The following is a 14815-nucleotide window of genomic DNA, read 5'->3' on the forward strand; positions in this document are numbered from 1 at the left end:
AATGGATATGTTAGTCAAAGGGCAGTAATTTGTATTCACTGTTGTTTTCCAAGTATCCTGCCCTGCTAGTCAAGCCAAGCATAGGAACCTCTGAAATTAGCCCCATGTTTCAGAATTTCCCCAAGTCATACCCCTCCTTTGCTTTCCAGGAGACCCAATCTTTTGCACTGAGCATCTGTCCAGCTCCCTTATCCCAAGAACTAAACCTGCTCTTTTCAACCTGGCTGCTCAGCACTGGGATGCCTAGCACTTCACTGGCCAGTCTTCCAGGTTCTTTCTCCCATTACAGACATGTATTTACTAAACTGATCTCCAAGCTCACAGCTGCCTGCCTGGCTGGCTGCTTGCCTGGATTTCTCAGCATTGCTCAGCCTAGTATCTGTCACTGTGCTCTTTCCTGAAGCTCTATTATTAGCTGAATTATGACTGAGGCCACGTCTTACTATCTGTTCATCCAGGTATAACTTCCTCTGTTTATTTTGTCCTAGAAGGCAGATCAGGCCTAGTTATAGATCCTTTCCCCTCTCCACTGCCCCAGTGTAATTTTGGACAGAATGTAACTCAGAGTTGGCACAATAAAAAAGATAGGAATGTTTATGATGATAGGCCATAGGAAGAAATTTGGACAAGCAATTAAGTTACAAATAAGATAAATGTGTGTTCCCCCCACAAAAAAAAGGTAAAACATAGCAGTAGGATTTTCACAACCTAGTGCAATTTGGGTGCCCAAGAAGACATGTAGATAATTCATGTAAAAACAATGCTGTTGAAAGGTTATGGATATCCTGAACTCTCTGGTGTTCCATACTCAAATCCTAATCTTTAGAAGATTGACCGGTCAAGTCAGGGCCTCAGCCTTAGAGAAACTGGGCCCAATAAATGTTATTGAGACAGGAATATAAGAACAAGATAATGCTCCAGTTTCCAAACTAGATTGTGAAGTGGAGATCAGGTCATAGTTAAACTTCAGATATTAAGATATTAGAACTGGAACTTGAGAATTGGAGAGGCAGTGAGTTGAATTGATAGTGATTCATCTGAATATCAACTAGAGCACCTTAAATTGTCTCAGACCAAGTCATTATTGAGCCCTAGTTCACGGAAAGGGCAGTCATATATCTAGAGGTTTTTGGCTGTTAATTTAGCTCATGATTTCTCTAAGAATATTCAGTATAAACTGTGACCAGTACACTAGTAAAATATTGTAGAAATAATTTTATGAGCTTTCCCATTCTCTGAGTCATTTATAAATAATTATTGAATGTGTTTTTTACTCTCATAGAAACCTGAAACGAAAAGGCTATCTAAGCAGTGTCTCTAAAGTTGTGTGGCAGGCCTATGTGGGAGAAACCAAAATTGTTTTCTCTGCCTTCCATTTTATCATTGGCCTAAGATATGGTTAAAATAAACATAGTCTCTTGAGATATGATATTCCAGAATGTATGCATCTGTATATGTGTGTGTCTCTGTGGGTCTGCACAGTATGGGTTGCATCTATGATTATGGATAAAAAGAAGTAAAAGCAGTTCTGCTAACTTAGAATAGTGCCTTATTATCCACAAAGAAGGATTTGAGAATAAGGGGTCAGCTTCATGTCTCTTTTTAATATACAGTTTGGTCTCTCTCTGCAGTGTAAGTTTCTAACAAAGTCCATATAGAAGCAATTATTGTAATTTATTGCCCTTTAGGAATAGCTCTGATTAATTTAATCTCAATATTTATTGCAATTCTATTGTTTCAACTTTGTGATAAAGTTAAAAGGTGTGCAAAAATGAAAACACACATTTTCTGCCCTAGAACAACCTCCAATCTAGCAAGGGACATGACATAAAAAATTAACTCTGATCACAACATGGAAAATGCCATCAAATTATATGCCAAAAAAGAAATACATAGGAAGCTGTATAGGCATCAAGCAAATATGCGTGAGCACACGCGCATGCGCACACACACACACACACACTCCCCAGAGGATGTGTACAACAAAAAGACAAACCGTCCAATTAAAAAATGGTCAAAGAACTTGAATAGACATTTTGCCAAAGAATATACAAATGACCAATATGCATATAAAAAGATGCTCAACATTATTAGTCATTAGTGAATGACTAATTAGATGTGACTCAAATCATTTCACATCCACTAGGATGGCTATAATGGTTAGAAAATAACAAGTGGCTATAACGAAAAAATGGTTAGAAAATAACAAGTGTTGGCAAGGATATGGAGAGACTGGAACCGTTATACCTTACTGGTGGGGATGTAAAATGGTATAGTTGTTGTGAAAATCAATTTGGCAGTTCCTCAAAACATTAAACATAGAGTTACTGTATGATCTGGCAATTTTACTGTCAGGTATATAGCCAAGAGAATTGAAATATATGTTTATACAAAAACTTGTATACTTGAATGTTCATAGCAGCATTCTTAACAGCCAAAACCTGGAAACAAGTCAAATGTACATCAGCTGATAAATAGATTTTTTAAATAGAATATATTCATTATAATGGAATATTATTCAGCTATAAAAAGGAGTGAAGTACTGATACATGTTATAACATGGAAAAACCTTGAAAACACTAAGCTAAGTGGAAGAAGCCAGACACAAAGGAAACATATTATATGATTCAATTTACATGAAACATCCAGAATAGGCAAATCCATAGACACAGAAAATAGATAAATGATAGCCAGAGGTTAGAGAGGAGAAAATACAGGGAGTGACTGTTTAATGGGTATAAAGTTTCTTTACAGGGTGATGAAAATATTATGGGATTAATTAATGGTAATAATTGCACAACATCATGAATATGCTAAAAATTACTGAATTGTACACTTTGAAATTGTTAATGTAGTCAATTTTATGTGACACGAATTTTATCTCACTTAAAAGTACTGTTTCACAGGCTGAGCATGGTGGCTCATGCCTGTAATCCCAGTTCTTTGGGTGGTCGAGGCGAGTGGATCACCTGAGGTCAGGGGTTCGAGACCAGCCTGGCCAATGTGGTGAAACCCTGTCTCTACTAAAATTATAAAAATTAGCCAGGCATGGTGGTGGGCCCCTGTAATCCCAGCTACTTGGGAGGCTGAGGCAGGAGAATCAGTTGAACCCAGGAGATGGAGGTTGCAGTGAGCCGAGACTATGCCATTGCACTCCAGCCTGGGCAACAAGAGCAAAACTCTTATCTATCTATCTATCTATCTATCTATCTATCTATCTATCTATCTGTTTCACACACATACACAAACCCACAGAACTTACAATATAAAGAAAGGAAATGGTACACTTCAAGTAAAAGTATAATTCACAAAATATAGGCATTATGTATTCAATGGGCATCTATGAGAGAGTTTTCTAGCAGGATGTTTCAAAAGCTAATTTGTGAATTAGTTTTCTGGAACTAGAAAATATTTTGTGGTAGTCCAAGTATCACTGACTCTTAGGGAAGGTCAATAAGAATTATATTCAAATGGTAGCCAGTAATTTTCCATGCTCTGTTCCATAAAAGAAAACTGGGAAATCCACGTATTTCCTACATTTTAATTTTGAGGTTTTTTCATTATTATTCAAACTTGATTAAATATTTAGATGACTTACCCATATTTGTTAGCTATTATTTCCTTCTAACTTAAAAATGCATTGTATTTTTAGTAGAGACGGGGTTTCACCGTGTTAGCCAGGATGGTCTCGATCTCCTGACCTCATGGATCCGCCCGCCGGGCGCAGTGACGGGCGCCTGTAGTCCCAGCTACTCCGGAGGCTGAGGCAGGAGAATGGCATGAACCCGGGAGGCGGAGCTTGCAGTGATCCGAGATAGTGCCACTGCAGTCCGGCTTGGGCGAAAGAGCGAGACTCCATCTCAAAAAAAAAAAAAAAAGCATTGTAATTCTGAGATTTCTAAATCAAAAATTATATTTCAATAAGTATAATGAGCATATTTTAGTAGACTGAATGAATATATCTATATCATATTGATGTATTTAACTTTAATTGTAATACTGATAATTCTTTTATGACATTATTTTATTAAAATTTGTTGTTACCAACTAATAAGATGAAAGGCTTAAAAATAATAGTACTTTTGAAGAAAATAATTTATAATTCTTTTGGTAATATGTCTAAGCTTTGTTTCTTCATTGAATAGAGTAAGCTTTAATTTATACATAACAAAACTAAAATGTTATTCATCATGCATATATAAGGTAAAATATGTGACACAACTAAATTAAAGCTTACTTACTAAAGCTTTAATTACTAAAGTAGGCTTTAGTTTAGTTGTGCTATGTATACAGAGAAAAGTCTCCTTAAAAATATCTACAAGATACTAAAACGTAACCATTGAGGCTTAGCTACCCATTTTATTTTTCTTATCCAGCAGTATTGTTTTTATTTAACACAGTGATCTTTTTGTTTCTTTGCAATTTCTTTTCCAATTAAATAGCCTTTCAAAAATGGCAAGAGACATTTTATATGTTGGTTTTTAAATTTAGTTTCTGCTGATGCTTATTTACATTTTAGGTGGTCTCTGTTTCTGGACTGGGCTACACAACCACAGTATGTGCATATAAACAATTTTTGTGTTTTCTGTTTTTTATAGATTCTACAAAGAAATTAAAGGATGTTCTTGAAGAATTCCATGGTAATGGTGTGCTTGCAAAGTATAATCCTGAAGGGGTAAAACTTCTTTTTCTTTATATCAGTTTCATATATATGCTTGGAAGAGGGTATTTCTTAATAAAAAATTCTTGGATAAATGTATGTGTGTGTGTGTGTATGTATATGTACACATATACATTATATATGTATGATACAGATGTATGTATATGTGTATGTGTGTATGCATATATATGCACACCATAAACCATTTACCATGTGTCATAACATAAACTAAATGAAGTTCATAATGCAATGCTATTCTAGAAGATATATTAAATGTTGTACATTTTTCATTCAAATAACTTTTCTATATTGTATGCTTGAAAGAACATGAATCATTTACGTGTAGGGTTGGTTCTTTTCCTAGAAGTCAGGAAACAGCATTGGATAAAATAGAGAAGAAGTATGCTTGGCTCTCAGTCTATGACCCACAAATTTCAATCCAAAATGGATATTGGTGTAGGGGTAGGGAATTACCCCTTTCAGGCACTTCCTTCCTTGACCAAAGAAGGATTTTGTGTTGCTTATACCTGGTCTGTTACCTTAAGGAGCCAACTTGTACAAAAAGGGAGGAATTTTTTTAATCTTCTATTTTACCTTTTACCAGTAAGCTTAAGATTTCTTTAAGATTTTCTTATGAAAACTTTGCATGTCTTGTCAATTGCTTTTGAACACCATGCTGGAATGAATGCCCTTTCCTTCCTAATTGTTTGTTAAATAACCTATTTAGTATTAGTTGAGAGATGTTACATTTTAAATGTTTGATCATCACTACTGTTAGTTCATTTGCAGCTTCAGAAGGCAACATTTACGTTGCTTCAAACTTCTCTTTGCAAAAGACCCTTTTGTCAGGATGTATTAACTAGATAGATTTGTTTGCTGACTAAAATGTGACTTATTTTTTGCTATTATTGTTTTGTTTTTGTATGCTTGCAAGACCATACTTCTTAGTTATCTTTCAATATTGTACTTCCCTGGGATTTCTAGAACTTAATTTTAGTTATCATAACCCTCAAGATATTCAAATTGTTTTGAAATTTCCTGTCAGTATTTCTCATAGCTAGCTATTTTTCATGTCATATTTTCTTATTCTCTCTACATTCTGGTACATTACTGTAACTTTTAAAACTCTTTAGCCTGGAATTTATTTTCTTCTTAAAAAATAAAATTAATATTTGGTGCCTACAAATGATGGAGAAAATAAAGGCTATTTAAAGCCGTTCCCATTTTTCTGTATTAGAAAAAAAAATAGATGTTTGGCCTACATTTTCCTTGTATTTTTCTAGATGCCATAGAAGAGGAGGAAAAAAAAAGTTAGCAGCTAAACTTACAAAACTGAGACTCTCAAAGCCTAAGAAAGCAGAGTGGGAAAAGTAAAGATGAATTATAGCACTGAATTGCTATAAGACACAAAAATTGTCATTAATATTCATATTCACAACAATATTTGAAAACTTATCTAATCTATATACAGAGATAAAACCTGTTTTTCTCCATAATGATAGCTGCTGGCAACAAACTCAGTTAAATGATCTTGTTTGCAAAGCAGCCTTTTTGCTTCAATTATTTTTTTATTTATAGGACTCTCAAGACTTAGTTTTACTGTAATTATATATTTCATGAGAATTATCAGTCACCATATGCTGCATTTATTAAGGTAGTTATTAGATTCATTATTAGACTCACATATCACCCTTTTCAACAATGTAATATGTTTCATAAATGTACAGATCTATTGTTGAAACGTGTTATTAAAATAATGAACAGTTGAAAAACAAAAAGATCTCATTACAACCCAAGAACAATTCTAAATTAAGAGCAAAACCACTCTCCGATCTTAATTAATTTTCATAAAATTTTTCCTTCAGAAGAAAATTTTAAGGCTAATATAACCATTTAAAAAACTAGTATGTATCTTCTAAAAGCCAATTGAAAATAATTAAGAATATCTAATGATGAGAAATAAATCTTTATGCCCTTTAAGTTCTCTTCAATACATGACCTCATCCAATTTATAAAAAATTACTCTTACAATATGACAGAATTCCTAATGTCAATTCACATGTGAAGTTATCACTCTCCATTGGCTGGTCAATTTGACCCCCAAGTTGTTTGCACTGATGACTAATTAATGATGCTCGATTACACAAGAAAAAATGGACAATTGAGTAATGCAACCTGAATTTGGAATGAATAATTAATTCATTGTTTTCTAAAAGGAACACAGCTTGTATCATTTATATAAAATGTATTTGCAAAAATTAAATTGCTTATCCTCCTACAACATAAAGCTGTTTAAATCGTAGATGTATTATTTTGCTTATAATTCACTTGAATTACTGAAGTTTTAAAGTGCTGAGGATAAAAATTTAACCCAAAAAAGATATGACCTGTTGAAGTCTATTTTAATAGAGAAAAAATATTAAGTATAATATGTGAATAAATCATTTATTTTTAATTCCTATCTTTTAAAGATCATTTGATAATCATTCCTTGAAGAAATGAATAAGAGAAATCTAAACAATAGCCTTAAAGATTCTGTAGGAATAAAAACCATTCAAAGGTCTTGAGATTCCCAAATTAATAAAATTACAAAGTTTTTAAATAAAGAAACTATTTTAAGAAAAGTGAAATGATTTGTCCAAGATTCACCAGCTAGCTTGTGACAGTAACCACAACAAAAACCTAATTGACTAGAATCCCAGTTTAAGGCTAATGCCCTGTGCTCTTCACTTCATTGACCAAGCCATAGGGGAGAGGAACCTCCTCTTAGATAGGAAGGAGAAAGGTTAGGGCAAGGCATGGGAAAACATTGCTTTTGTAGTGAGTGTGGCACTTCCCAGTACACATACATATTAATGACTCATGCCTCACTAGGGGAGAGGGTCTTATCAGCCTCCACCTACTCTTGTGTAAATAATATAATGTTAAGAACATTATTACAGCTAGTTTGTAGCAGAGATCCAGTCTCAGTGAGGTTATTCTCAGTAAAACATAGGCCATATAAATAGTCTCCTGAGAGCAGTAGAATTTGGTAGTATGAGGGGAAGCCAGTTTAGCATTCCACGCATTTTTTTTTTCTTTTGATCTTGGACTTCAAGTTCAATTCCAAATTATTCCACTCACAGCTGAGATATGGGAAGAAAGTGGCAGATGTATATAGAAATATATTTTAATCTTTAAGAGTATGGAGAGATGCTAGGTGTGATGCTAATAGAAGGAAATCTTAGAAATGGGAAATACATATTCAAAATCTAATATACCTTTATATAGATGGTTATATTTCTATTAATCCTCTAAAATATTTTAATCACACTCTATGTGTTACATATTATATTTATCTAATGTCAGAACAGTTTGCTTATTATATACAAAGATTGATGTAGTCATTGATTCTGAAATTTTAGTGTACCTCAGAATCAGCCGGGGGTCTTGTTAAAACATGGATTGCTGCCTGCCTGCCCCCAACCCCACGCAGTTTTAGATTTAGTGTTTCTGAGGTGGGGGTCAAGAATTTGCATTTCTATCAGTTTTCTAACTTATACTGATGCCGCTATGGATCTAGGGTATGTTTTAAAATCAACCTGTAAACTTGAACTTTTAGCTAAATAATCAGAGATATGAGATAATGAGTATAAATTATCTTACATTAACACATGTATTCTTTCTTTCCTTGCATGCACAGAAACAAGACATTCTTAACCAAGTAAGACATTTTCTTTTCTATTAAAGTCTGTCTTTTCTTTCTTTATTCTGATATGATCTATGAATTTCTCATCCATATCACTGAACTATACTTCTGTACCAATATGATTTCTATAGTATACAAGATTGCCTATAATACTCATAGGTTATAACTTGAGTTGGATGTGACAATTTTTTTTTAATCCATCAGAGGATTTGGTGCCTTAATAGGAGCTGGTACCTTAATAGACAAAAAGGGTCTCAAGTGTGGCCTTCAGTTTTGTAGACTCTGGAATTTATTTTTCTAATTTCATGAAGATATATAAGGCTGTGCTATTATATTTTATTTAGTAAAAGTCTTAATTTATTAATTTACCATGGGAAATTTTAAAATTGCATTTAAAATGCAATGATAAGGCTTTGTTTTGTTTTGTTTTGTCTACAGTGCTGTGATAGAATCTGTGGGGGAAACATAAGCAAAGAGTTGCTGATTTTGCCCTCCTGGGAAGATTATTCCATCTGTTGCTTCAACCACTCTCCCTGAAAATCTGTTTTGTAAATTAAGTTTTAGATCAGTAGTTCAGTCGAGTGCACAGAATTACAACACATTTTCAGGTGCTCTAAATGGATATTTTTAATCACACTAGAGTAGCTATATCAATTGTCTTCGCCACTGTAGAAATATTTCTTACTAAAATGCATGAGTTGTCTAAAACCGTAATATTATCTCCTTTGGGCAATCTTGGATATGTACTAGCTTCTTCTTATTCTTAAATTGTTTGATGGTTTTAATGACAACAGCCACTGTAATTTCATGTCCAACACGTAAAGTACAATTATAACATCAGAATGATACTAGTGGACTTAGATACAGATCCTACATCTTACAATATTGTATAAAGAGGCATTGGTAATATGGCAACTCATTGACTGTGGCAAGATTTACTAGCCTCCGTTTCAGAGGATGGCCTTTTCCTGATTTCATCTGTGACTTTTCTGGAAACTTGTTTCCCCAAATATGGACTAAATAGGCTTTATGACACTTAAGAGTCAATCCCTTGGAGTAAATGATTGTTTTCATTTACTCCAATGTAGTCATTCAAGAATGTCTGCATTTTCAGGACTTGGCTATTAAATGACTTTTGTTGAGCACCCAACAAACACACCTTTCCGCACAACCTACATCCTTACTAGAGGCTGTCTGAAAACTCATGTCAAAATAAGCTCTAACTTTTTGGAGGGTTAGCAGAATGAGTGTCTTCCTTCCTTTTCCTTGCCCAGTCTTTTTTTCATGTGCAGTGGCTTAGCAGGCAAGAAATTGCAGTTACAGAATAGAAAGAATTGACAAAACTGAGGGTATTCAAGGGGAGAAGAATGAGAGCCTGCACATGTTACTGCTCTATGTGTGCTCTTTGTCTATCAGTGTTCTCTGAGTGTAGGATTTTCTCCGTACATGTTTCCTGTCAGTAGATGTTCCTTGGCCTGAGGCTGAGTTACGCTTGCATAACTCCACAGGGGCTTGCTTTATTTTTGCACTTTGTACTCTGTACTGTAGTTTCTCTTAATGTGTATACCCTTTACGTTCAGACAATATGCTTTTACCCCTTAATAAGGAACCTGGGGATTCAAAACCTACCTTTTGTAGTGCTGCTGCCTAAAGTAATATTTTAAATGTCTTTAACAAGGATAATGACACTGATATAATTATTAACAATGATATAAAAACCTTTTTACTGTAATCTATAATTATCCTTCTAGAACCAAATTCAACCCTTTCCATTATGGAAAGCATAAAGAAAGTATAACAGAGAAAATATGGTCTGAGGAGTCTGACTGAACCGAATTCATCTTAACGGAACTTGGACAAGTTTTCTATCTTTAGTTTGTTCACTTATAAAAGGAAGAGAGCATCAGCCCTATTGGACTGTTAAAAGGGTTAGGTTCTAAAGTGTATGTATAATAAATAGCTCTGTGTCTTGCACATAACAGGTGTTCCACTAATGTTTAGAGACAGTGGCTGTGGTCATACTTTAATGACCAATGTGATTTCATAGAAAAGTTCTAGAGCACATGCCAAAGATGAGAGTGAGAATATTGGCGATATACCACCAACAAATTCTGTTTCCTTTATTTTCTCATTTTAAATTGAGGAACTATAACTCTGATGTCTTCTGCACACAAAACTAATTTCCTTCCACCACGTGGTAGGAGTGGGGAACATGACATGTAATTTGCTTCCCCTCCCAAACCTGGCCACAATCCTGAGTGCTGTCCTGATAGCAGAGCTATTGTCTGTTGTATTGCTTCACTTCCTCCAACTACATGCTGCTAGGACAGTTAGCAAGAACAGAAATAGTATGTTAACCAGTATTTCTGCTTCTCTTCACTATTACCATCAATATAGTTTCAGTGATGTTCCTCTTCTTATCAAGTCTACCTACAATTATAAAATACAATTATACCAGTTGTGACCAATTGCTTTCTTTAGAAACAAGTTTTGAAATCAAGCATAAATACATTTGGGAAATAAATAAACAAGTAACTCTCCTTAGTTTAATGATAAATGCCAACTTTGAAAAGTGGTATTTAAATTCACATTGTAGAATGTTTGTTCCTTCATCTCTTTAATAACATTTATTAAATGATATAGAAGTTAAAAACTAATGCTGGGGTTTTTAGGTGATCTTTTTGTACTTTTCCAGTGTAAGTTAAAACCAACATTACTCTGTCACATCTAAATTTTATTTTTAGGGTTTATCTGTTGTTTTTACTTGTGCTTTTTCATCATTAGAAATGGCTTTTTTGGCCAGGTATGGTGGCTCACACCTGTAATCCCAGCACTTTGGGAGGCCAACGCGGGCCAATCATTTGGGGATCAGGAGTTCAAAACCAGCCTGCCAGCCTGGCCAACATGGTAAAATACCAACTCCACTAAAAATACAAAAATTAGCTGGGTGAGGAAGTGAGCGCTTGTAGTCTCAGATACTTGGGAGGCTGAGGCAGGAGGATCACTTGAAGCCAGGAGGTGGAGATTGCAGTGAACAGAGATTGTGCCATTGCACTCTAGCCTGGGCAACAACAGAGTAAGACTCTGTCTCAAAAAATAAAAAGAGATAGAAATAGCTTTTTCAAGCGAAAGAGCACTGCAGGGTACTAAATGAATATAAATCTAGACATTTTGGTAAAAAGGCTTATAATGTCTATGAATTTTAAGTTTTATAGGTGAAAGAAAGTATAAATCATATTCTTAGGTGAACAAGTTAAATTCTCCATTTAGAAAAATACCTCCAGTAGCAATGTGGGGCATGGACTTGCGTAGAAGAGAAGACTAGATATGAGTTATGGAAGCAGCCCAATCAAGTAAGAACACTAGATGACAATGGGCATCAGAATGGAGATGGGGGCGGGCAGATTTGAACACATTTCAGGTATGTGACCCGAAGTAATAGGTTATACTTTGAACATCAAAGGGTACAAAAACAGTTACAGTCAACACAGCGTTTTCAAGAGTGGGAAACTGAATACTTGTACCATTACTTTTAATTGTTATACCTTGTTTGTGTGTATCTTGTTTTTCTGAAATGGTAGACCAATTTGACACAGCTGTAAATGCATCCAATACTGATAAACCAGTGGGAAATTACCTTGTACCATGTGTTAATATTGCAAAATCTGTTTAGAAAATTATACTTTAACTATAACATAATGCGCATTGAAGTTAGAAATATTTATGTCTTCAGTGTCAATTAGAAGCTTTTGGTGTTGGGCAATTTAAGGAACTTTTCTGAGCCTCAGTTTCTTTGTCCATAGGTATTGTGATGATTAAATGATAGCACACATATAACATATTTAATGCAGTTCCTAAAACATGGTAACATTTGGATAGTGTTACATAATGAGGACCTATAAGGTAAAAGACCGTGTCATACACTTAGTGTTGCAAAGTCGTGTTGGATCATATAGCCCTTCAGGAAAGAGAAGTTTTGCATGGAATCTGCCTGCTCATATGTGCATTATAAAACCCCCCTGTGGAGATTTTCTTTAAAAGTGAACATACAAGTAACGAATAATTAAAAACTGATCTTATTAATTGAAATTATGTATACAAAGGTGTCCAAGACATTTTTATTGGGTTTTATTTTTCAAGGAGAAAATGTTAGAGGATTTATGTTTGTGTTTCAGTAACACTCACTCCTGTCCTAGTGACAACACCAAAAAATGTTTAGTGTGACAAGACAGGGTCACACCAGATTAAAATAGATTTCAGCTGAAGTATAAAACAGTTAGCTATAGATCCTTGGTTAAAAGACGTACTGAAATCATAGTAAAAATATTCTGCTCAAACTTTTTCCAATCCATTATTTGCTTTTTGTAATTAATAGAATGTAGTAGCATTATCTTTCTGCCATTTCCTATTTTTTACTAAAATAATATGTTTATAATTGTCTTTCTACTGAGTCTTCATAATTCTAGTCTTAGGTAAAGCTAGAGTTAATGGAGTATGTGACTCTGAAGTGCTAAAATAGTTTTCATTTGCCAAAACTAATATAAAAATTTAAATTCAAGGTTTTCACACTTTGTACTCTTTCTCTTCAAAGGAACTATCTATATGACAGCTTTAGGGGACTATCAAGGAACTCTCTGAAATTTGAAATAATGAATAGTCAATTGCAGTGCAAGATAAGCATAAGAAATGCAATATTTAAAATATAAATTTTTCTAAATGAATTTTAATATAAAAAATTGTATTTTGAAATCTCAGTAAGATAGCCATGCTGCATATTTAATCAATATACTTTTGCTCAATGACCTTCATATCAATTTTTAAGTTTGATATATTTAGTTAATGATATAAATTAGAATGCAAAATAGAAATGGAAACTGTAAAAAAAACTCTTATTAATTTAAATTATTATCTACTTAATTTCATCAGAGTTCTTTGCCTAGTAAACGCATAGTATTTTACACATATAGGTACTCGGTCAACATTTGTTGATAGATAAAGTGATTTATTTGTGGTTTCAAACAGTTACTTTATCTATAATAGTTGAGTGATTCATTTTGTGTTTTAGGGGTAATTTATTAATTAGTGGTGAATACAAGCTAGTTAGAAAAACATAACAACTGACGATAGGCTGTCTTTTGTCTGATACAAATAAGTGTTATTATGGTCACATGGTTCTGTTAAAATATGAGTCAGATCATGGAATTTCCTACTAAAAACTCACTCCACGTTAAAGCTATAACTCTCTTTTGATGATCTAATATCCTGTATGCTCTGCCCAGTCCACACATCGCCGCAGCTTGAGTCTTTGACCTTGTATTCTACTACCCTAGTCCTCCCTCACTCCTGCTCCAATTTTCTGCTCCTCCTCACTGGCTCCAGTGAAAATTTCTCTAGAACAGGGGCATCCTTATACCTCAGGGCCATTGTACTAGCTAGCTGTCTTCTCTGCCTGAAATGTGCTTTCTCCAAATATGTGCAAGTATGTGCCTCATCACCTTTAAATCTTTACTCAAAGAATAGCTTCTCATTTCCTCATAATTGGATTTAAAAAACTGCAAGCACATTCCCCCAAGAAATCTTTTTCTTCTTTATTTTTTTTTCTATAGCACTTAATACCATTAGACATTGTGGATTTAGCACATTAATGTTACTGTTTTCTTATTCCCTTCATTAGAAGATAAGCTCCCTCATGGAAGGAATTTTATGTGTTCTAGTAACATCTTTACCCAAACACCTAGAACAGAGCCTGGAGCAGAGTGGGTGCTCAAAGAACACTTTCTGAATACGAGAAAATCTACAACCCAAAACTACCAAAAGAAATTAAGGACAGAGTGATGACATTTATTTTCATTCACTTTGAATCTGCGTGGATGAATACTAGTATCTTCTCTTTAGTATTAACAGGGATTTAAAAACAAAGGATCCAGATGGTCAGAAATAATAATGAAAGGCATATAGAAATGTGCCTTGAATCTGTGCCAATTTGGCAGCAACATCTGAGCAGCTCCCTCAGTCAGTATTCTTTACAAATTCTCTGTTATCTCCCTAAATAGTCTGTGGCTGCTCCTTAAGGAAAAAAAAATGAAAAAGCAGTTTTTAAAATTTTGAACATTTGTGTGTGTGTGTGTGTGTGCACGCAGATGTGTTTGAGCCTACAGCAATTCAATTTTTGAATAGTCATTCAGTTAAGTCTGACCCAATTTTTATCATTAATGGCTTCATTGATATGCATATAAATGATCTCATTCTATTTAAAGGTCACAGTCTTCAAAAAGCAATTCTAATGCTGTTACGTGACAGCAGTAGAAACTCTGATGCCTAAATTTGGAAATTTTCTTGTAAGTCATGATCTAAGGAAAATGTACAGATGAGGATATCATCCATTTATCGGAAATGTTTAATAATGTGGACAACATAGAATTTTAGGAGATATTTGAAAAGATTTTACTAACGAGAAGAAAAGGGAC

At 34.1% G+C, this 14815-nt stretch overlaps 1 protein-coding gene across 13 annotated transcripts in view; it reads left to right on the top strand.

The window, feature by feature from the left end:
* Positions 1-14815, top strand: part of DGKB (diacylglycerol kinase beta) — a 799436-nt gene that overhangs the window by 201729 nt on the left and 582892 nt on the right. For 7 of the 13 annotated variants that reach the window (XM_055272542.2, XM_055272541.1, XM_055272544.1 and 4 more), the window contains exons 3-4: positions 4599-4675; positions 8343-8363. In XM_055272542.2, coding sequence (XP_055128517.1) covers positions 4599-4675; positions 8343-8363 — 98 coding nt within the window. The remainder of the gene's footprint in view (positions 1-4598; positions 4676-8342; positions 8364-14815) is intronic. The other 6 variants (XM_055272546.1, XM_055272551.1, XM_055272555.1 and 3 more) reach the window with 1 other exon arrangement.

This window comes from Symphalangus syndactylus, chromosome 3 (genome assembly GCF_028878055.3).
Source record: "Symphalangus syndactylus isolate Jambi chromosome 3, NHGRI_mSymSyn1-v2.1_pri, whole genome shotgun sequence".
In the NCBI taxonomy this organism is placed as follows: Eukaryota; Metazoa; Chordata; class Mammalia; order Primates; family Hylobatidae; genus Symphalangus; species Symphalangus syndactylus.